Source organism: Argiope bruennichi, chromosome 6 (assembly GCF_947563725.1).
Source record: "Argiope bruennichi chromosome 6, qqArgBrue1.1, whole genome shotgun sequence".
Classification (NCBI taxonomy): domain Eukaryota; kingdom Metazoa; phylum Arthropoda; class Arachnida; order Araneae; family Araneidae; genus Argiope; species Argiope bruennichi.
Window position 1 is genome coordinate 115,753,930 of NC_079156.1, and position 25,215 is coordinate 115,779,144.

The window sequence follows — 25,215 nt, forward strand, 5'->3', positions numbered from 1 at the left end:
AATCTTAAATCATTATTGGTTACTAGCTAATGATAAACTCCTAAAGAGATGGAATATTTAAGGCAAATCCGAGCTCATCACTTCTTACAAGCCATTCACTATTATTCCGTTTTAGAGCATCTATAATAATTTTAAATTTGCCTGAGAAGTACATTCCTAAACAGGATTCAAATATATTAGAATAGATCTTATATTCCTATCCTATTTTTAATTTACAATTTAGAATTCTTGAAAATTAAAAAATATTGGTCACACAAAAATATTGGTATTTTAATAAGGCATTTGCTTTATTAAAATTTATCTTTTATAGAATAAAATGACAAATCGGACAATTAAAGCTGGACAGAATTAACCCTTATCGTGGCAAGATTGCTTTTTTAAAAAAAAGCAAAAAAAAAAAAAAAAAATGTATATAAGTATGTATATATAAAAATGTTTAAGAACAAACATTTAGGCATGTGTATTTTATAATAAACATACATAAAATAATGTGTCTAATAAAACTAAGTTAAAAATTATTTAATAGTGGTAGCATATTTTTATAAAGTTGTATGTATGGTATACTATACAAAATGAACATAAGGGTTAATATAAAATAACTTTTGTACATGTTACATTAAATATGATAATTTATTTTTAAAAAGATTTCTTTTCTTGAATTTATCTTTGCTTTTTTCACTTTACTCATAATTTTCTTCCACGATCCTTTTGAGAGCACATCAGAAATGAGCGCTTAACCAATCAAAACGCTCAGACTTCATGTCAAGGTCACACAAGGATAATTCTTTTTTCAAATATAAGGATTTTTTAAAGTTTTTAAATTATTGACTTTAAATAATCGATAGTTGGAAAGAATTATTTAAAATCCCTTGTTGTTGGATGAGACATGTCTCTTACACAATAAATTTCCTTAGTTTAGAAAATTGAGGCACAATTTCAACAGCAAATACCTCAATAAATATATTGTTTTATCTATAACAAGATTTTGGAAGCCAGATCCAAAACAAAATAATAGAATAGCAAAAACAGTCCACAAAGAAAAAAAAAACTTCTACAGAAGAAATGAATTTGATGATATTAGCAAATAATATTTTAATTGGAGGAAAAGTATTTGAAACTATTCACTTACTTTGAAAAAAATTCATTTGTCAGCTGATATCGAATTTCGGCTTTTATTTCACTTACTGGTACTTGGTTGAAATGATTTGAAAATATCAATCTTTTTTATACACTTGGCTCCAGTAAAAAAAGTGACTTTCATAAGCCAAAAATAAATTAATAGAAGAATACTTTCGTTTCATATGATAGTGTTATTTTTTACAACTAAAACAGAAAATAAATCATTTATTAAAAGCTTCCTGTATAAACTTTTTCACTATTCACAATTATTAGAACGTTAATGTTAAGTTATATTTTAATTTTAAAAACAGAATAAGCGAGCCTTCTAATTAAAAGATTTGGGTATGAAAGAAAGCGATATCTACAAATATGTAATTTAGTGTCGTTAAAAGTTGAATTTTAGTTAAAAGAATTTTTTTTCCTTCTGCCTAGTTACTAGTATATAAAATATATTTTATACATGAAGAGTAACATTTGGTCATTGTTCTCAAAGATTGCTTTAATTAACTTGAATTCGATACTCAAAGATTTAATTCTATAGTAATTCAACATTCAATGCAAGAACCTAAAAACAGAAGAATTAATCAGATAATTTTAATTATTAATCAGATAATGCAGTAGTAGATTTGCAAGTTCCTAAGTGAGAAATTATTATTTTCATACAATTTTTAACTTGTTTCAATTTTGAAAAAAATGGAATTTTGCCATCTATTTCACACTTACTTTCTGAACTGCTGGAATTTTAGTTTTGACCACTTATGCATTATCGCGACAAGACATTTTTAAAAAAATATTTTCAGAACGTACATTTAATGTTTTTGATGCATTTTCAATGTATCACAGTTTAATATGTAATGTGCAATTTAATGTTTTTTTTTTCTATCCTTTTTTTCTGGACCAATATGTATTTTTTCTATAGGGTCTTTTGTAAGTATCTATTATATACGTTTAGGTTTAAGTGTCTATTATAAACATATACTATCAAGTATACGTTTGTTCCTTCTTGCTTAATGGGTTTGCTCTTCGGCGGCCCCACCATGCTTCCCGTTTGGTCTCTGGCTAGGTCGGGGTATTGCTTGCATCATATCTTCAAAACTTATCAATTAATCATAAATATAATAGAAATTTTATTCCGTATTAGTTTTCCATCTGTTAGCAAAAAAAAAGGAAAAAGATTTTAAGATGTCATAATATTTTTAATATTGAACCATAAATAAAAGATTAAAATGTAGAAAAATATTTTTTACATTTTAGCTCACTAATAAAAGTCAACTTTTAAAACATCCTTTATTTAATGTATAAATTTTGTTACAAAAATCAAGATGAATTTATCTTTTCATATAAAAGATTCATATACCAGAAATTAATGGAGGCAAATATGTGCCTAATGTAATTTATGGATTCTTATTTCTTCCTGAATTCGTATGAATATGTCAATTCATATGAAATATGTATAGATAGTACCAAACAAATATTTTTAACAGAAAGTAAATGCATTTAATTTATTATTTAATAATTAATAAATACATTTCATTATTAGAGGAAAGCAACACATTTATTTAATAGAAAAAAAAAACCCAGATCAATAATTTAGAATTACAGATCCTATCAGGAACTTGCATATTCTCACCAAAGTAATCTGAGAAGAAATAAGCGATTGTCTTGCATCTCCTGCAATAAATTAAAAACTGTCATCATTAGTTTAGTGTATTTCTGCTACAGGCCATGCACGCATACAAATGAAACATCTTGCATACATCGAAAGTTCATCAATTCCATTTTTAAAGATGTATGAAGTCATTTTGAAGGTCCGTTCATATTTGAAACTGGCGCGTTTCTCATGCGATTTGTATTTGGCAGCATTTATTCATCATCTAATGGCTGTAAAGATTTCCTAAATTGAGCTCTTGTTTTTCTGCCATTCGCCAAAGAACAGAAATTAATTGGGACGAATACTGAAATGTGATCCATAATGTATGTGTCCGTAATGACTCTTCCTTTGATTCTGGGTCAAAACAAAATACGAGGGCAAATATTATAAATACCAAAATTTTCTTATATTCCACTTTTCTTAACAGCGCACTCCCTCGTCGCCTGCCTTCATCTACTTCTTACTCACCCAAAGAATGTGGTTGATTTTATACATCACATTTAGCACACACTTGACAGATATACATGATTTTTTTTTTTTTGGTTGAACCAATTCATCAAAAGCTGAAGGCCAGACCTTATCGCCATGCCATCCCAGGCATATAAGAATCTGATTTAGTATCTACAATTCATTGCCGAGAAGCTGAATTCTCATATTCCAGGATACTTGATGATAAATAATCATCAGAGTATGCATCGGCAATATTCTTTAATTTTAAATACATATGAGAGAAAAGCTTTCTAGATTTTTGAAAATTACCGAGCCGCTTCGCCATGAATTCAGCACATTTTTTCTGCAATCGTTCCATTAAGTACATGTGAGAGAATTTATAAACATTCAAAATGTTTTGAAAACTAGAATTGGGAAATGATCCCTTTTCTAAGTAGTATAACACGATTTTGAAGGTCTGGCTGTCCACATGTGAAAAATCGATGCATTTCTCATGCTGTTCCTTCATGGGAGTGTTTACACATAGTCTGATGACGGGGCAAGATTTCAAAAGTCGGGCTCCCACATTTTCCTGATGTTCGCTGAGGGACAAGCAAAACTTGTCAGGATAAGTATCAAATATCCAAATACATTCCTTAACATCAGTATTATCTTCGTTTGAGTGTCTGACAGAATTCAGAAACTTTACTACTGGAGAAATACCATCAGTATCAAAATACATATTTAAATCATGCGGCATTGACGAAGTAAAAATCTGAGACGTTAAGTTATAAACTCTGAAAGTATCGCCATGACCTTCTGTATCAATATCATTTTTACGGTGGAGAGCCTGCGGAATCCAGAATAAAAAGTCAGTCAAAGACTGTTGTTCCATGCCACCATCAACAATATTTGCACAGAAAACCGTAATGCCATTCCATTCAGATTCGATATCGCAAAGCAATGTTAATATACCTTCGTTAAGCAATTCGTCTGCTCTGTTAAGGATCAAAGATTTTTTCAAATATTTTGTTCCGGTAGAAGGTACCTTAGAAGGAGGTTTTTCAAAATATCTGGGCAGTCTGGAGTCGCCTTGAACATCAATAATACTTACTGTCCCTGACAAAAAGCAATCGTCCTGAAATAAGCGTGTGTTGCTAAACATTGAACATTTGCGGTTAAATATTATATTTGGAAGAACTACCAGCCAACCTTCGGTTTCTTTATCAGTTCCATTGGGAAAAACAGAAGCAGAGATGAAGAAATGAAAATCTTCGTAAGTAATTTCATGCTCAATGCTCACCATTTCAGTAGCTGTACAAAAGTCCTTTATTCTAATTTCCAAAGTAGTGTTAAAGACATTTCTTTTAATTGGCAAATACATGCTTCTTTTTTGGAATCGAGAGAAAGGTAGTTGGAAGTTTATAGCACCTTTTCAAAGAATTTCTTGACACCTAAAAGACGGCAAAATTAAGTTAATGATGATAAAAAAAGGGGGGGGGGTAACACAAAAAGAACATATGACATTATACATCAATGGCATATTGTGGCTGCTTTTCTTTAAATTTCAGCCATTCACAAATCATTGTTTTACAAATATAAAAAAGAAAATCAAAACTTCATCATGATATTGTCCAATACAAACCTCATTTTAATACTTCTTATTCTAGTTTCTACATTTACTTTTCTTGTGCAAAGTGCTTGAAATATTGATTAATTTTTTCATTTATCATTATGAGGGTAACATGCGTCATTATAATATAATATTAGACTACGTTTTATAACAATGATAAGAAATGTACTGAAAAAATTCATGATGAAAGAAGTACTATTACATATACATAAATTTAAAAAAAAAAAAAAAACTGATTACTTACAAAAAAAGGTTGCAATAACAACAAGTATTAATGCAAGACAATTAAATATTAAATAAAGAAAATGTGGAAAATAAATGAACTGGTATTGATTTATCTTACACTAATCAAAAAAACAATGAAATTTAAGCAATCTATTAAAATGAATACAGAATAATAAAAATGATGCAAAATTGACCCTTTTTTAGCCCAATCATATTTTAAAACTTATTTTACTTTCTAAATTGTAACGTTTGCTTCTTTCGCATAATTATAAGATTTGATGCAAATCATTTTAAAATTACAGTGACAAATCAAATTCAAATTACTTCAGTTTTCTCTATTATTGACAACAGATTACTTTCACCTGATCATTGAAATAGCATAAAGAAAATTATTTTTTCTAACTTGTATTATGGGCTAGAGTAGCTAATATATATTCACAAAACTTTATTAGGTATGACTTTTGATTATTATATGATACATCTGCAAGAAACTCTATTATATGATGCATCTGCAATAACTCTAATCACTTCCATACTTCATTTATAATAGTTATGGAGGACTTTATTTAAAACTTTCTCATTTACAAAATAAAGTATTGTAATTACCAAAAAAAAAAAAAAAATCAAAAGATTTTGAAGTGTTGCCACACATCATATCTCCCTGGACCTGAAAAATATATTTTTGGCATTATGTCTGTTTGTGAACATGATAACTGAAAAATGTTTCAAGCTAGACAGCTGAAAATTTGGTATGTAGAATTACAACCCAAATTGTTGATTTCAATCAAATTTTGAATGAAATACATTCACAGGAACTCTGTCTGTTTGAGTACAAATGAACTCAATTAACTCCAAAATGCAAAGAGTTAGATAAGCAAAATGTTGAAGGAAATACATTCACAGGAACTCTGAGTACAAATGAACTCAGTTAACTCCAAAATGCAAAGAGTTAGATAAGTAAAATTTTTAATGAAAGATATTCACAGGGACTCTGTCTGTTGAGTACAAATGAACTCTATTAACTCCAAAATGCAAAGAGTTAGATAAATAAAATTTTGAATGAAATACATTTACAGGAACTCTGTCTGAGTACAAATGAACTCAATTAACTCCAAAATACAAAGAGTTAGTTAAGTAAAATATGATACATAAATTTAACATCTAAAATATAGATGGTTTATCAACATTTGAATAAAAAACTTTTGCATGCATGTAAAGGCAGTAACACAGATTTGAAATATATGAAATTCTTAACACTATGTCATTCATGTCAAAGATTTATATTTTATAACTATTGTTTACCAATAACTTGGAAAGAATTCATAGCCTTACCCAAGGTCCACAATTTTATGTGGAGGATAAGACCTTTGCTGGAAAATATGCAAGAAAGCTTTGGGACAACCATTCTCGCTGGTTTTGGTATGTTTTTCCCCCCTTCCTAAAGCTGTTAGATATAAAAGATTGCTGCCATCGATGTCTAATGTAGAGTTTGTGATTAAAATGCGACAAACAGTAATATGGCACTCAAATACTAAATATCCATTCAATATATATGGGATGTATGGAAACCCACCAATATTTGAATAAATTCAACAATTTCAGAAATGGTTTAGAAATTTAAGAGATTAAAAATCAGGAGTTTAGGAGCTCAAAAAAAATTCAAGCCAACTTTAGATTCTGTAATTGCGTTTTATAATAGCTGAAGTGAAAATAAATGCAAGCAGAAAAAAAATTAATATCATTTTCAAAGTAATAAATACACACTTTCAAATCAATTTTTAAAAAAATAAAAGCAGCAATATATTTTTATTGGATGGTAAAATGTGATCAAAAGTTAATTAAATAATACAAATTTTCTAATTTAAATCTTTAAATTAATTGCTACTAATAATCAATAAATTTAAATTCATTAAAAATTATTTACAATTAAAAATGTCTAAAGTTATTGTTTTGTATGCATTTTTAGAAAAGTGGTCCAGAAAGACAATTTTATCATTACTCACTATTTTTAGGTACAATTTTTAAGAATAAAAAATTTACATCATAATTAAGCAGTTTGGAATTTGGAAAAATAAAATTTGATTAAGTTCTCAGCTTTGTGCTATTTTAAAATTATGTACAAAATACAAAGTTTCAATTTTATAAAACTCATGCTTTCAAATGAATTTGATTTATTATATTAGACAGATTTAGTCATGTGTGTCTTAATACCTCTATTGTCGCAACTAATACTTCTATTCCACATTAATAAAATGCCCTATCTGAAAGACCCAAAGTATCAACCATAAAGCAAACAAACAAAATTTACTGTATGAAAGTCAAAGCACTCAACAATAGCTAATATTATGAAATATTAATTTTTTTGCTGGAATTTATAGCAATTTCAGTTCCAAAAAACTTTTTCAAAAGTGTCATTCTCCACATTCTTTTCCTACCACAGAAAAGTTCTGAAGAAGAATATGTTGCTGTTACCATGACATATGCCTCAATTTTAAAAGAATTAGGTTGCAGCCTGCATTTTCTTACCAAGAATTTAAAAAAAAAAAAAAAAAAAAAAATCCAAAATTCAATTTTATTCCAATCAATATATTAAGCATCAGATAAATAAACTTGTTATACCACACATACTAATATTTGTTTATTTTTGATAGTTTTAGATGATGACCCATTTCTTCTTTGATTATACAGAATTTTATTGAATCTAATTAGTAAGAGGTTCATAAAAAAGCTTATTTATTTAAAGAGATTTATTTGCAAATGTTGACAAAATTAAATTGCAAAGTATAATTCAATTATAATTGTTGAAATAATAATTCAAATGAAAAAAGGGCTTATATCTTATGTTAATGCCTAATTAATTTTATTTGGATATTTGATTTAAATAAATATGTTAAAACTTTTTGTTTGAAATATTTGGGGATAATAAGGCTTTTCACACGACATTTTATGAAGCTTTTACAGACATTAAACTTGCATATTATACTAGAAATAATCAACAACTTTGTGCATTGTTTTATTAGCAAATGATTCATGGTTCACAAATTATCATTGTGTAAAGTTATCTAGTAAACTGACAGTACTCTAGCTTATATACTAACAATTATTACCTTTTTGATTATTTAAATCAAATCTATAAAGATTTGCAGATCATCAACTTTAGAAATAATCTTATAAAACAAAAGATTTGTTAACAATAAACATATCACATTTTTGTAGTCTTTTAAGACAACTATAAATAATAAAATAAGTCTTTAAATTAATTTACTAAATATTTATTTTACAACAAAACATGAGTCACTTCAATATACATTACATAGTTTTGAGTGTATAAGATTATTGTTAGAAAGACCTTTCTCTAAAACTAGATTACAATGGACAGCTGATATATGGGTCCACCAATCTTTCTCTCTTTCACAAAAAAACACTTTATTTTTTTTTAACAGAGTGTAAGTAATAACTCGTTAGATATGGTCAAAGATATAGTACTGTTTATTTCTATTCATATTTCTAATATTTAAGCAAAAACTAATTCTTAATTAAATGATTTCTTATGTAATGCTGGCAATTGACAGGAAAAATATTAAAATACAATCAACTGCATAGGGATTTTTCTCCCCCCCCCATCTTTCAAAGAAAAAAAAAATAGAAAGAATATGCAAGACAGTAAAACAAAGAAAAGATGTGCAATTTTTAGACAAGTTATTAGGCATAGAAATATCCTCACTGGTGTTTTCCTTTTCAATGAATTGATTGGAAAATATTCTGTAAATTGCTAATATATAGTTTTTGAATTTGGGATAAAAAAATCCCTCAATCTATGCTCCCAGATATAGATAAGCTTATATATGTGTGTGTGTGTACCTTAATTTGACAACAAAATTAGTAACATTATATGTTTATATGTATAAATGTTTTAAAAACTAAATTATGTACAACAGAATAAAATAATTCAACATTGAATAAAAAGGAAATATTAATCTTTAGTTTGAGATTTTGAAAGACAAAAGAGCAGAAAATTTAAAATGAAATTTTTTCAATGATATAATAAGCAAATCATTTTCTTTTTCTAATTATTAAACATATATCAAACAAAAGTTGCAAAAACCACAGTTGCTGAAGATTATGAAAAAAATAATAATAATAATTGATTCACGTTGAAGGAAAGATAATTTCTCAGTATTAAATAAAGAAAAATTTTATATATGTGAATAAAATTCCAATTTCTGAAAATTATATTTATATATTTCAATATTATATATTTATTATATTACATATATATTATATTATATATTCATGTAAATTATATTTATATATTTCAAAGTACAATTTTGTTTGAATCCACATTTTTTATTAAAATTAATATCTACATTTTATTATATTAATTAAGCATGTATTTAAAACGATTTTATTTTTATTTACTTAATGTAAATAGATCATACTGAAAAAGAAAAAATTATAAAAACTTGTTGATAAATTTTACTTCTCATAAAACAATAGTAAACCTTTTATAAATTTTATTTTGTTTTTAGCATTCCATTGTTACCACACCATTATGAAAAGCAGAATATTTCCTAATATTTTGGAAAATATTCTGCTTGGTGCTTTCAAATAATTGAATAATTTAAAAACCCTCTGTCCCCCCTATTTTGGCTCAGAATTCCTCTCCCACAAATTGCCACATGACAATCAAAATCAATATATTTCATTCTATCATAGAGGGCCATAAAATGGTGCAGAGCAATCTTTACAACAATAGTTGCTTCCACACTATCTTTTTTCATTGATGTCTCCAGTAAGTATCTGAGAACAGACATCCTATTTACATTAAGCTTTCAGCTTGTTAACTGCAAAATGTTCTTACAGAAATGCCTGGATACTGGAAAGTTTTAACTAAAAAATATATTGTCAGATAGCATTCATGAATCTCATTTAAATTTAAACAATGATGATGAATTCGACCCTTTGAATTCTTTCAACAGCATTTTTCTATTTGGTTAGAAAATGTATTAATGCAAAATTTTGGAAATTATGTAAAAAAAAATTCTTTTTTAAAAAGTTATTTTTTAACAATTTGTTGATTTTAACTGTCAAACTATACAGCATGTGATTTGCATGTTCAAAATATTTTATAATAAACAATAATGCAATCGAGTATATTTTTACAATTTGGTGAAATTTTTTCTTGGCACTTTTTGGTCAAAGTTAAAACCAAACCATACTTTTTTTTAAAACTACATTTATAATAATATAAAATATTTTACAAAGCTTATTTTCTTTCAAACAGTCTTCATTATGAATACAATTGCTTAAATATTCATACTTTATAAAGTCTTAAAAATCAATTTAAATAAAATGTAGCTTCTTTTTTTCCTATTTTTGAAAATGTTTGTAACAGTATAGAATATTTTTCACAGTTAATTTTTTTTTTTTTTTCATACCAGTACTTGAAACAGTCTTAATTATAAATAAAATGATTTAAATATACACACTTTTTTTAAAAATTATACATTATTTGAAGTTTATTGTGAATGTACTGCTTAAGACAGATAATGTAATTGAAAAAAATATTTCAAATTCCCATTGATTGAAAAATAAAATCAATTTTGATTGCTATATTCATAAAAGTTCTATATTTTTTCATAACATTTATAATTTGTGTAAAATAACAAATGCTGGATTGTAAAAAACATTTGAGCAGGAAATAGGAGGTTTTAATTTTGCTATTTTTTTGCAATATATCTACAATATTTATAAATACTAAATATCAGTTACCAAAACAAGATCTATTTCACATAAAAGTTGTTTTAAATAAAAGTTTCCCGAATTGCATCTTGTTCTATTCTATAACTTTTAAATCTGAAATTTTTAGCAAATTTAGGTATTTACTCTGGAAACTACTTCTTTCTTTAAGTACTTGCACATATCATAATAAGTTTTTAGTTCTAGTTTTCTTTTATAGATACCAACAAATAAATCTGTGCAACTGTCCTGGAAATGAATTTGGTTATGTTTAATTAAAAAATTTCTTAAATTTTAATAAGCAAAAAACATTGTTTACAGTGAATTATCTAGATTAATAAATTCTTAAAATAAAAAAAAAATGTGAACTTCTAAATGACTAAATTTTTATGCCATAGCAATGATTTTAAAATGATATCTGTATGCTCATTGAAATTTAGTTATGTTTCTGCTGCAAATTTATCTTTTTGGTCAAGAAAAAGTTATACATAAAATTAAACTATAACACTTTATAATTTCATGAGAAGTTTTATCAATTTATTCACAACTCCTTTATAATCAAAAAGGATTTGGAAGGATTTGGATTTGTTAGAAACAGGCTGTACAAGAATCTGTACATGATACAAATAAGCAATTAATTGCAAATAAGGGGAGAGAAATGTTCATTTTCATTTATCTGTACTTTGGGGCATTTTAGACTTTTAAAGAACAAGATTTCAATATGCAAAAGAGTACAAAGGATTAAACATTCATTCTATTAAAGAAGAAAAATACTCACCTTCTGAACTAAGTTGACAGAGTACTTCTAAACCAAGCTTCAAATTAGAAGATATTTTCAATAAGAAAAATGTCCCACTTGTTAGAACTCAGATCAGCAAATCATCAGAAAATTATATAAGTTTTAAAAAATCATATAAAACTTTTTCTAAATAAAAATGAATTGAGAATCAAATATAAATATGCAATTAAGATCATATTTTAGCAATAAAAGATTAAAATAATATTAATACAATAAAACATTGCATGCAGCTCCATCAATTATAAGAAACAAAAAAGAAAATCAACCGGACAAATAACAAAAGAGAATGTATGCAAAAATTATATGGATTGATTGATTGATGGAAGTTTGTAAATTTTTAGCTGCAAAGGCTGTCATTCCAGTTTATGAAGAAATAATAGCTTTAGCCATTGGTGTATATTAGTACCCTGTAAGACTTGTTAAATTTAGAAGTACCAAATTTGGCACAGATATACTTTGGTGTAAATATTAATTTTGGAGCAATTTTTTAAAGTTTTAATTAAAAATTCAGATAGATTTTAACATTTTTTTTCCAAAAATTAAAGATAAAAGTTAACTTTGCACTATTTTAAAATTAAAACTATTATATTTTCAATGATACCAACCTAGTTGTTCAAAATTTCTTTAGATTTAATTTAAATATTATTTTAGATATATTTTACAAAAGAAAATTCATTGTTGCAAATGAAACTAAGTTTATCTTCAGTGTTTATAATAATATTTCTTTCTAGTTTTTCTTTAATTTTTGATGATTAAGATATTGAGTTTATTTTAACATATTAATTCTGTTTAAAGCTTGCTTTTAATATAACTAAATAAGAGGAATTGCAGCTAACATTTAATGCAAGAAGTAAACAAGATGAAAATTTTTAAAGTCCATTTACTTTTAAATACAAAAGTATTTAAATGCTCATTTTATAGAATCAGTGTAACTTTTATTGTGTAATCCTCTGATATATTATGTAAATTATGAAATATGATCTATGCTACATACAGAATTTTAAATTTGAACAACTATTCTTTATGGTTTTATATTTTTGACGAATGCACTTTAATTCAGTAATTGTAATTATATTAAATGAAATTCAATTATCACTCCCCATTTAAAGTAAAGTGATAGAAAATTTGAAAGGCATACAGCGCAATAATAATAGCAATATAAGACTCCAAAAATAATACACATTATTTAATTTGTGCCTTCCATACTTAATTGGTTGTTGAGGAACCCATTAAATTACATACCAAAGATTCAGCTGAAATTGTATGTCACCAATAACCCCGACGAATTAGGTTGAGACATCAGAGAGGAATAATAAAAAAAAAAAAAAAAAAAAAAGGAAATTGGGATACAATTAATATCATAAAAGCATACTACAGATAAGATTCAAACTGTGATTTGGTTAAAATATTTTTATCAGCATTTCATGCTTTTGCAGTAATGTTTGATGTCCATATTTTTTTAAAAAAAGACCCCGAGTTTTCAGTTTTTGGTACTCTTTATTTTTTTAATGTTCTTATTTTCATTTACTTAAATGTAAATATAGTTCACGACGAAAAATTTTTTTTTAATAAAAATTGCAAGGAAATATTTAAGTCTAATTTTATTAAATACAGAACAAAATCGTTCTATATATGTAAATCTATTTTGTTTATTAGCAAGTCATTGGTATACTACCAAGGCACCATTATCAATAGCAGAATATTTCCAAAGGTGTTTCCGATTAAGTGAAAATTTTAAAATAATTTATTCTATTTAAGAAGGAAGTCAGGTACCCACTTCTGAAACAGGCTATCAGAGCATTTGCAAACACACACCTTCCGATCTCTGACGAATACAAGCTGAAAAATAAATCTCCCGCTTTCTAGAACTCAATTCAGCAGATAATTAGGAAACTAAGCAAATTGAAAATGTTAAAGAACCATAAATATATATTTCCTATAATTAAAGCTAAATAAAGAATTAATTTTAAACAAAAAATTAAGAAAAGATAAAATTTATATTATAATTATAAAATAAAATATTGTATCGGAAGCAGTAAAAGCTGGAGTTAGAGGCTACTTCCGTTATCGTGGATTGCCATTGGTCAGGCCGTCGCCAACATTTTTACTATTCTGAACTACCAATAGAATGGAATTGGTTCTCTTCTCGGTTTTTGAATTCGACCAACCGTTTCGAGGTTACATCCGAATCCTAAAATTAATTTAATAATAACATTTTTTATTATTGAAACTTTAATAAATGTTAAATGAATATTAAATGAATAATTATTATTATAAATAATATAATATTCAAGAAATTAATTATATTAATGTTTTATTAATTAATTTCATTTGCTAAATTTAATTAAAATTTATAACAAAAATATTTATTAATTGATAATTTTTAAAAAATAGTTAATAAACTGTCCTTTTTGTACTTCCGATTATAAAATTCTATATATTACTTGCTACAGTTTTCAATATTTCGACGAAGACAAAACACTTTTGTACTGCATTAAATGGTTTTGAATGCAGCTGTCCTATAAATTCGTTTTCTGGAAATAATACATTCACTAAATATTCAATGATAAAATTTCCCTTCAATTTTTTATTAAATTGTCATTACTTACAAGCTCCGTACTCTACAAAAGATTCTATTCTTCATCAAGGGACTTTAAGGCCTTATCACACCGCCAAATACCGTCAGCACTTTCGTGAGCAATTTTCCGTTTTTACCCGCAGGCAACCGGTCAAGCAAGTTTTCCGTCATCGTGAGCATTTTTTGACCAGCTTGAAAATGTTGACGATAGCGACGGAAATATCGTTTGCAAATGAAATTCAACCAATCATGTCAAACTTCGATAGTGACGTAGTGTGCCAAGAATGGCGCGACTGACGCCAACTACTTTGTGAAAAGTAGTCCATTTTTGATTGTGAATGCGAACGAACAACATCATCCAAAATGGCAAAAAAAATATTGTGGTCGAATGAAAAAGAGTCGGCTCTCATTGACCTTGTTCAGGAGAAGCCGGCTCTTTGGAATCCACTGGATACTCATTATGCGAAAAAAACATTTAAAAAAACATTGTATGAATCGATAAGAATAGAAATGCTAAGGAGATGGCCCGAAAATGAGGACCACTTAACATCAGGTAGGTGAAATATTCTATGTTTCTCAGTATGATGTTGTGATCAAAAAACGTTTTATACGAATACATTTTATGATAATGCAGAAAGGCGGCATTTAATCAATTTTTAAAATTCTTTTAAATATGTACAAAAAATTCCTGATAAAAATTTCTGTATGTATATGTAACACAAATTATAAGCATCTCATCTATTTTGCTGAATTATTTTTTCTTTTAATCCCAGCTAAAATATTTGAAAAATATGAAACGCATAAAAAAAGTTTAACTATTTTAAAAATTGGGATGCAATTTATTTACTATATTGAACCATACACAGGTTATATAATTGTATTATTCATTAAATAAGACAAGATGGTTAATGCGGCCAGTTAGCTCCTAACTTATTTCCGTATTCATTATTAGTTTTTATTTGGGATTATTGTTTCACTTATGTAAATGTGTATTAACATGCAGCATTACTTTCTTACAAATATACCCTATTTTTCATGAAACTAAAAGAAAAATTATTAAGAATTCTATATTCATTTACAAGTCAAATTATACAAAATTAAATTTGGTATTGTGTAAAATAATTTTTTTTAAGTTAAAGATATTTGGCTACGTAAAATTACATTATTATGATGCATATACACACACATATTTCTATAAAGAAATATATATATATATATATTTCTTACTAAATGCTTTTTAATTTATTCCAGAAATACTTCGCAAGAAATTTTGTATGCTAAGGTCATATTTCCAAAGAGAGGATAAAAGAGCAAGATTGCCTTCAGGATCAGCAGCTCTGGATATTGCACCAAAATGGGTGCATTATCACAGACTGCTGTTCCTGAGGGACACAATATATGTAGGCTCTTCCGAGTCCAATTTGGATGATTCGTTTGCAACTGATGGGTGCTCGGAACCAATGGTATATTTTGCTAAAATGTTTATAATTCTTATATAATGCTTTTATTTAGTTGATGAATAACTTATATGCATATTTAGTTATAATTGAGCTTAATCATTGACCTTTAATTTTTAAAATTGAATGATGAAAAAGCTGGTCAAGAAGTGAATTGAAATAGAATGTATAACTAAATAACATCTTATGTAATTGAATTTAACATCTAATGTAATTGAATTTTATTAAATATATCTAGTGATCTTATCATTAATTAACCGTATACCAATCAATCGATTAATATTAGAGAAGGGTCTAGCATCTAATCTCTTGAAGGAGTTGGGTGGCACCTTTATTCTTAACATGTACATTTCTATACGCATTTAAATATATCCTTTGATTAATTTTTCAATGTATAGTAAAACATAATTATTTTTAGATTTCTGTGGAGGAAGCAGATCACTTTGAAGCATACGAAGAAAATTGCCCAGAGTCTTCGGCAGCAACTCCGCAGAAGAGAGTTGCCGAATCAAGCAATAACAGTGTAGGTCCTCCTCCGAAAAGACGCCGTCAAACAAATGTCGGAGAAGACGTTCTACGAATGGTGTCAGAACTATTAAAAAAAAAAAGTGAAGCTTCGGAATCTGTTCCCCATGCGGTGGGACAACTTGTTGTTTCCACTTTAAAAAAACTGACACCACCGTATGGGGAACAGTTCACCCGAAGGATTTTTGAACTAGTGATGGAGTTTGGGGAAATCCAGCCAGATTTATTTTCATGAATAAAAAAAATGTTGATGTGAAATGTTTTCTTTTTGTGAAATATATTTTAAACATATTGAATCTTTTGATAATGGTAATTACTTAAATAGTTCATTAACAGCCTCTATATAATTTAAAAACCTATGTTAATGTGAAAAGTAATAAGGATTAATTATGTTTTTTAACCTTGAAATAGTTACCATATAGTACATTTGAGGGAATCATAAGATATGAATGATTCTGCAACTGTTTCATCTTTTTAATGTAAAAAAAAAAAAAAAATACTTTTTCTATTTAAATAGTGCATTGTTAAAAGTGCTTAATTTTTGAAGCATTTTCTCACTTTCATACATATGTGCGCCTGTTTATTTTCTAAGCATGGGATGTTTATTATAACGCCTTATTTTTAAAAATTAATTTTAAATGTGTATTTTTGAAATTTTAAATTATTACTACAATAAGATAATTTTAATACTTTTTAATTCCTGCAACACTGCAGGAGCATCTATTGTAAAACATATTTGATTTTGAAAAAAACAAAAAACGATCATACTTTTATCATTACCAAAAAATGAAATCACCTTTTGTACGATTAACAATAAAATTCAGGCTTCTTTTAAATTTAACAAATTACCAGTTAATTTGGAATGATGCATCTATTTCTGATTATGTATTGGCATTGAGAACAATGCATATAAACAAATTAACAAAGATTTGAAGCATTAGAAAAAAAAACAGCTCTGTAGTTAATTTTTTTTAAAGAGCAATTTTTGAAGTTAGTGTGAGCCTAAATGCTGAATTACCTTAAAATTTAACAATATTTATTAAATGATTTTTGCAGATGCAGTAAAAAGTGTTTTTGCTTGTTATATTATTATTGCAAAAATTAACAACAAAACTGTTACTAAGAATAATAAAAAAATACCTTTATTATTTTACAAAATTCATTGTTACAAATTTTAATAACCATTGCAACCAGTTGAATGATACAATAAGATCAACACTGAAAAAGACATTCAGAGGAAAAATTGCAGGGAAAACATTTTCAAATTTGATAAATGTACAACTTGGTTTGATTTTACAATCCTTATTATATTTATGATTTAATTTCAACTAATACAATAACTTTTTAGGCCAATAGAAGTTGGAATTTCATTGCACAGGCTTCAGGGTTTATCTGCAAGTTTGATAAGATAGCAATAATAGTTGCAATTTTTTTAATTCAAATTATCAGGCTTTTCATTTATAACAAAACTTCATGAAAATGAGTACAGCAATAAAAAAAGTTTTATTATGTAACAGATTTAATAATACAATAGACAATACACTTAAAAATTAATGTAAAAGGCACATATCGTTCTGCCATTTAACGGCACCAACTCCATTAAAATATGTACAGAACTTTTGACGTATATCTTTAGCAATTTGTCCAGGGTTACCTTTTCTCTTTAACAATGGAACAAAGGCTTCAGATGCATAATGCCTCCAGTCACCCCTTTGAATTTCTTTATTCTCAATTAATTCTACATCAATACTACAAGGTGGTATATAGATGTTTGAATTATTAGAGATTAAAAAGTTGTGTAGAGCACAACATGACAAAACTATTTTTGTAGCATTCATTGGAGTCGTTAGAATTCTCTGCTTGAAAATCTGAAATCGAGCAGCAAGAATTCCGAATGCATTTTCTGAAACCCTCCGTGCTCGAGACAAACGATAATGGGGTCAATTCATGTGACGTAAAAGTCACATGTCATGTACCTCTTGCGCATGGCATTTAAGTTTCATCCGCGCCGCTCTCGTCGATCAGTCTGCCATTAACGTTCTCCGCCAAGTATGAAGCGGATTTTTTGTTTACATTTGAAGTTATAATTTTTGAGTCATTTTCTTTCCTCTTATTATGTGTTAACAGAGGAAATACTGGTGTGCTGATGGATGCATGCGGTAAAAGTGAATTTTAGTGTGCACCCAGCTGCGCCAACAATGCCAAGTCGCCAATAAAGATGGCGGACAAAATAAACAAATACTTCCGCGGAACAGTTACGGTTACTATTTCCCGCCATCTAATTAGAACTTTTTACTTATAAGCATTTTTTTTTTCATACTGCCCGGTGCCTTCTACAGATGCCGCGGCATCTGTAGAAGGCACCGGGCAGGATTTTTTAACTTAAAAAAACATCCTACGGCTTCGCTAGCAGCGGGAGCGGGAACCTAGTAGCTTCGCTAGCACATTGAACATAAAGACTGTGTGGAAAACAGAAACAGTACATAACCAAGAGAAAAGAAAAAACGGAGAAATAAGCAATCGGAACATTCTCCATACAAAATTTCAAACAAACATACTTTCCCCACCTTCATCAACTTGTAAAAAAATATATTCCACTCACCCTCCATCCATTCTGCCGGTTCGATATCAAACCATTCTCAATACAAAATTTCAAACAAGCATCCTTTCCTAATTTCATTAACTCATAAAATATATATGTATGCATATTTAACTCGCCCTTCATCCATTCTACAGGTTCGAAATAATCCCGACATAACAAATTATGAAGGGAACCAACCGTTATAACACCAAAAGAATTACGAGAACTGCGAAGAATTCCATTTGCAGCTGTCTTTGAAAGTGAGAATGCAGACGATTTTTTTAAAGCGAATACTGACAATTAAAAATTGCAAAAGAATAAATATTTTCTGTTCGTATTCACATTAAAAAAAGAAAGAAGAAAATAACTTTTAATTATAAGCTTAAATTTCTTTATTTAATAAATTTTAATTTTAATAAAGAACAAAAGTAAAATCTTTAATCGATATTTTTTTAATATTTCTAATTTAACATTTTTCATAATTTAATTGTAGTTTAAGTACAACTCAACCATCGCAAAAAGTAGTAAACAAAACAGCAGTACGGTTGCTATAAGAGGGATCCGATGGGTTGCAATATTGGCGACAATCGGCTGGTGCACACTAATCTTCACTTAGGCCATGCATGCTTTAATGCGAAATACAAGAGTGACTGTCATGATAAAATGTTTTTTTATTTTCCTTTCAACAAACCTGACTTGGGTTGATAGCTTTGGTATAGATTTTTTCAAGCCTTCGAAGTCAATGATATGCTCCGATCATTTTGAAGAATTCCTTCAGTTTGTGTCCATTTATTAAATATAGCTGCTCCAGTAATTTGTTAGAAAAACTCTTCGAAGAAAAAGAAATCGGTAAGCGATTTGCCACCAAAAACAATCAAACAAAATCATGAGGGCATTTCTAATTTACTTCATTCACATTTGATGAAATTTCTGATAATTTTGAATATGCTTAGAAGGTTTTAAAATGTTTACATGAGTATTACATTGCATTTTTTTACAAAATCTTATCTAAATTTAATTAACGTAAGTAAACAAACTCCTATTGCAAAAATAACAACTGCTATAATGCTAAACTTAGGTGGAAGTGAATATTACTAGCTTTCTAATTACATTTGCAGATTTGTGATGGATTCAAAGTGAATTTATATCAAACATCTTTTCTATTGTTCAAAATGAAATGTCAATAGTTTATTGTATTTAAACTGAAATTCACTGTTATCATAATATCCTGTTATAACACTGTGCACCTCAGTGATTTCTGTTTGAATAAATAAAGGTCTTTTCATTGAAAATCAATTTCCATATCAGCATTTATTATATAATTTTTATTCTCAACTTCATTGCTACACGCATGTTTCACTTTTTTTTTTTTTCTATTTCTTTAACATATCAATTTTGAATTATAAAATTCTGTGAAAGCATAAAAGTGTTTCTTTCAACTCCTCTTTATATCCTATTTAACTTCTCTCTCTATATATATGTATATATATCATGACCTTATTGTTGTTTATTAAATTTACTCTATTATATGTTTTTGTTTTATTTTATGATATTTATTCAATTTAATTTTTATCAATGTAACTTTAGCATTTAAAAAAATTTCATAAATGTTCTGCTTTAAAAGTATACTGTTCAACATTATGTTTTTATTAGTGATAAAAAATACTGTTCTTTAGTATCTAGGATGTTTCTGTTGAATAAAATTGATTTCATCATTTACATTGACATTCTTGTCATACTGTGTTTATATTATTTCTAAGTGTCTAGAAAAATAAATGTTGATAAATAGTTAATAGTTTTTTTTTTTAGTTTTTTGTATTAGTGAGTACATTGAAACATACATTGGATCATATTTTTTCAAATAATTATCACATATATTTTATATATCTCTCTCTCTTTCTATATATATATATATATATATATTTGTAATGTGTAAATAAAAATTATGAAAGCGTGATTTTGTTTGTTTTCCTTTAATGATTTCTACAAATTAAAATGAAATTATTTATTCATAAGTTGCATAGATTTAAAAAAAGGTATCCATACCTTTTATATTTCATAATTTGAAATTGTAAACATAATTTATTCAATATATACTAATTTGAGTTTCATGTTCTTTCTTTTAAGCAAACTGAAAACATCAAATAACTAACTGTCAATATTTATAAAAGTAATTACATAAGAAAAAAAATACAATAATTTCATTAGTAAGCTTTAAAGTATTAACTGATCTAAGAGTAATAATTATTTTTAAAAAGAACTAACTGGGGGAACTATATTCATAAAATTCAACATTCAATACTATTTAAATAATATATAAAAAAGAACATATGTAATTTTTCAAAAACACTGCCATAGTCATTTGTCAAAATGTATCCTTCGGATGAAAAAATGGGGGTGGGGGGATATGGAAAAGGAAAGAATAAAACGGCACCAGACGAATTAAAAAGCGATGTTAGTTAATTTTCCATAAACAATAATTCTATGGAAAATATTAATTAAAATTTTAATATAAGAAATAAAAATATATAACTAAGAAAATTTGGAGAAAATAATTCAAAATAATATCTTTAAAAAAAAATCAGAAGTTTTTAACAATTGATCGGCTAGCTTAATATTTACTAAACAATGTCAACAACAATGTAAACAGTGTCAGCGTTATCGGCAGACATCACGACATGCGCAGAACGGTTGAAAATTGAACAGAAGCGGTTTGTTTGGTACCTGACACGTGACCGTGAATTGACCCCATTGAAAATCCTTTCCACTTCATTCAAGCCTCTGCCAGGATAAGGTTTCATGAGATTGAATGACAGAGGAAAAGCATCATCAGCAACAATTACATAAGGCACTTTAGTTTTAGTTAATGGCAAAGTATTCGCCACTGGAATATTTAATGCATTTTTATCCAGAGCTGACTTTAATTTACATTTTCCCCATACACCCCCATCACTTATTCTACCGTTTGTCCCAACATCTACAAAAAGAAATTTTAAATTAGCATCAACTAAAGCCATTAACACAATACTAAAGTCCCCTTTGTAATTATAGTAAAGTGAGCCAGAGTTTGGAGGAGGAGAAATTTTTATATGTTTTCCATCCAGAGCACCAATGCATTGAGGAAATTGCCACATAGAGTAAAAATCGGCGCTCACAGCTTCCCATTCAGTCTTTGTTGATGGCACATGCAGATGATTTCGGCTTAACACTTTCACAAGTGCATTGCACACCAATTTAATAATGCCTAAGAAAATTCAAAAATAGAATTTGAAATATATAAATTTTAAGTGGTAAAAAATGATGCAGGGAAGTACAAATAAATTCAAAATACCTGATATAGTATTTTGGGCAATTCGAAATTGGAAAGATAGGGAGCTTTGTGTTTCACCTATAAAGGGAAATGAACATAAAAAACATGCTGCTAATTTGTATTATTTCATTAACACAATATAAAAATACTACATGCAACATACAAATCGAATTTGTGGTTTATATTATCCATTATTCATCCAATATCTGAAGATACCTCATCTTTGATAATTACAATAATGAAATTTAAATTTTTGAAAATTATTTGCAAGCATTTAAAAAAAAAAAAATCAAAGATGCTATTTCAACTATATTATGTAAATATAGAGAGAAAAAAACCATATATTTTTGGGGGAAAAACTGGATTATGAGAGATAAAGATAAGGAAACAAATATTTGTTATTTAAATATTAAAATGCACCATAAAAACCAACTAACCTAACCTAAATATTAAAATGCACCATAAAAACCAACTAACCTAACCTAAATATTAAAATGCACCATAAAAACCAACTAACCTAACCTAAATATTAAAATGCACCATAAAAACCAACTAACCTAACCTAAATATTAAAATGCACCATAAAAACCAACTAACCTAACCTAAATATTAAAATGCACCATAAAAACCAACTAACCTAACCTAAATATTAAAATGCACCATAAAAACCAACTAACCTAACCTAAATATTAAAATGCACCATAAAAACCAACTAACCTAACCTAAATATTAAAATGCTTGTCTTTTTAATGTAAAGAGTAATGTAATAAGTGAAAAATAATCTCACCAGATGCAAGGTATCTCAGGGTCACAGCAAGTTTTTCACCTGCAGTGATGGCTATTCTCATGTTCGTATCTCTTCCAGAAATATGAGGTGATACCAATGATAGAAGATACTCGAATGATGCTGTGTTCATTCTTAGCCATCTTCTATAACCTTCGGCATCCTAAATTGAAAAATGCAATTCTAATTTTTAAGACTAAACTACTTTAAGATTATCCATGCACAGATTTATTAAATATAACATTATTCTTAATGACTAAATGGTTTGAATATTCAAACAATATCAATTCTGTTCATCAATACAAAATGTGCTAATAATTAAAATTCCTTAAAAGTAAATAATCAATAGACAAATCTGGAATGGAATGCATATCTTAGGTATTGCAAATAAATTAATTAAAATATTACTCAACTAAGCAAGGACAGTGCATTTTCTAAGCAAAGATAATAATAGAGAATTCATTTTATAGCTGCATCATTCCGTAAAATTATCAAACAATTTATATAAAAAATGCAAGCTAATTTTTTGCTTACCTCCAAAGCCAATTCTCTCATTAGATTTTCATAGCAGCCTTTCTGTCTACGTCTAAGCAGCCATTTCCGAGACCACAATTTTCTTTTCGGTTTCTCTTTTTCTTTCAGCACTGTTCCCAGGATAATGCACAATAGCGCTGTCTCAGCAAAATCCATTTTGCACCGAACAATTCAACAGAATCCAGGAACGGAATCCAACGAGATATGAATGAGAAAACTACAGGTATTCACTAAGTAGAAGCAGTGTAAAAAAGAGCGATAAATACACCATAAAATACACCTTTCTTTTTAGGTTTACCAGACAGCAAATGCTCAAGTGACGTACACTTCGTTTACACTTTCGTGGTCGTTTGCTGACGAAAGTGCTGACGGTATTTGGCCGTGTGATAAGGCCTTTAGAGATCAAGTGTCAATATTCAACAGTTTTAATTTATTAATAATTTCAATGATTTCTTTTTATTTTCATTGACTTACCGGTCAGCTTAAACAGGGCAGGCCATCTGGGGAGTGCGGTGGGTACTATGCACCGGGGACCCGTGACTGAAGGGGGCCCACCGTGATTAAGAATTAAAATATTGTTCTGAATAAAAATAGCGTTTAAACGTATTGAAAGTATAGAAATTTGTTTCCACATAGCTAGCTAAGCGTCGAATGACGCCGTTTATAGGCAATGATTGCAATGATACCTATAAAATGGAGAAAACAGTTCATCTATGAATAAAGAAATCCCCTGTAGACATGTTGAGAGAGCGGCACGACTTCTGGACGCAAGCGGCGGCCAGAAGTCGAAGCTGAGGCTGAGTTTAAATGGACTTGTAAATCATCAGGTATTTACTTTTTTCTACATCTAATATAATATTTTTTATGCGTGCATCTATATATGTTTGTATATATTAAGTTCGAACAAAAAGTAAAACGAAGATAAATTAAACGAACAACTCCTAGCAAGGCACATTGCATTACTGCTTCACCGGCCGCGACCGGAATGAAAAGAATTAAGGAAGAAGTTTAAATGGAGCAGTCGTCGGATTAGGAAATATACGAAGTTTACAGTGTATATTATAGTCTGGTGCAAGCGTGCAAAATATTGTTAATATAAGGTAAGTAGATTTACAGTCACTTACCTCACCTACTAGGTAATAGCGTATAGTATAGCATAAAGTAATTTAATACTTCATTCTATAAACTACTTAAAACTGTTAGATATAACCATGTCCATGCCAAGAAAATATCCTTCTAAGTATAAAAAAAAATATATATCAGAAAAGAAAAAAGAAGAAAAGCTTAACTTCAAGAAGTCAGAAATAGATATGCTTTCAAGGCTACGAAGTAATTTTGGTAAAGAAATTGCTTCGACTTCAGAAGTTATAATTCAAACTTCAACTGGGGAAGAAAATTCCGCGCAAAGTACACAGTCTTGCAATGAAAATGTTGAAACAGTGAAATTTGTTGAAGAACCGTGGGTTTATATAAATATGACCGAATCAGAAAATAATGATGAAAATGACAAACAAATATGATCAAGAGAGTATAAATGATTCTAGTTTATGGCCAAGTATTATAACTGATAAATTTAGAATGTTTTGTCTTAAAATCGGACCTGCACAACACAAAGGAGTGTTTGCTAAAAATGTTGAAGGTAGATCATTTTTCACTACTTATTACTTTTAAAAAATGCCAAATGGTGAAACCCAACTTCACAGCTGGTTAATCTATTCAAAACCTAGTACAGCAAATTTTCTTTATGTTACAGCCTTACAGTTATTTTTTTAATACTGTAATTGATACTATTATTGTACAAATAGAAGATAGATTTGAAAGTATACTAAGTACTATTTCTGATTTCAAATT

At 28.0% G+C, this 25,215-nt stretch overlaps 3 protein-coding genes across 4 annotated transcripts; 1 reads left to right on the top strand and 2 right to left on the bottom strand.

Moving 5' to 3' along the window:
- Nucleotides 1-2,539: 2,539 nt before the first annotated feature.
- Nucleotides 2,540-14,382, bottom strand: LOC129971059 (uncharacterized). 2 transcript variants are annotated; one of them, XM_056084530.1, is made up of 3 exons: nucleotides 14,205-14,382; nucleotides 11,575-11,721; nucleotides 2,540-4,653 (listed from the first exon to the last, which is right to left on the bottom strand). In XM_056084530.1, the coding sequence occupies exon 3, from the start codon at nucleotides 4,581-4,583 to the stop codon at nucleotides 3,399-3,401; it is 1,185 nt and encodes a 394-aa protein (XP_055940505.1). In that variant the 5' UTR covers nucleotides 4,584-4,653; nucleotides 11,575-11,721; nucleotides 14,205-14,382; the 3' UTR covers nucleotides 2,540-3,398. The 2 variants fall into 2 exon arrangements, with proteins under 2 accessions (XP_055940505.1, XP_055940504.1); XM_056084529.1 differs by lacking the exon at nucleotides 14,205-14,382 and adding an exon at nucleotides 13,373-13,653.
- A 119-nt stretch (nucleotides 14,383-14,501) lies between these two features.
- On the top strand, nucleotides 14,502-16,390 carry LOC129971919 (uncharacterized). The gene is made up of 3 exons (XM_056085897.1): nucleotides 14,502-14,726; nucleotides 15,425-15,636; nucleotides 16,049-16,390. Exons 1-3 carry the CDS (start codon nucleotides 14,537-14,539, stop codon nucleotides 16,388-16,390), a joined length of 744 nt encoding a protein of 247 aa, XP_055941872.1. The 5' UTR covers nucleotides 14,502-14,536.
- Nucleotides 16,391-17,446: 1,056 nt separating this feature from the next.
- Nucleotides 17,447-23,596, bottom strand: LOC129971921 (uncharacterized). The gene is made up of 5 exons (XM_056085898.1): nucleotides 23,365-23,596; nucleotides 22,834-22,993; nucleotides 22,068-22,124; nucleotides 21,484-21,980; nucleotides 17,447-18,095 (listed from the first exon to the last, which is right to left on the bottom strand). Exons 1-5 carry the CDS (start codon nucleotides 23,518-23,520, stop codon nucleotides 17,706-17,708), a joined length of 1,260 nt encoding a protein of 419 aa, XP_055941873.1. The 5' UTR covers nucleotides 23,521-23,596; the 3' UTR covers nucleotides 17,447-17,705.
- Nucleotides 23,597-25,215: the final 1,619 nt, after the last annotated feature.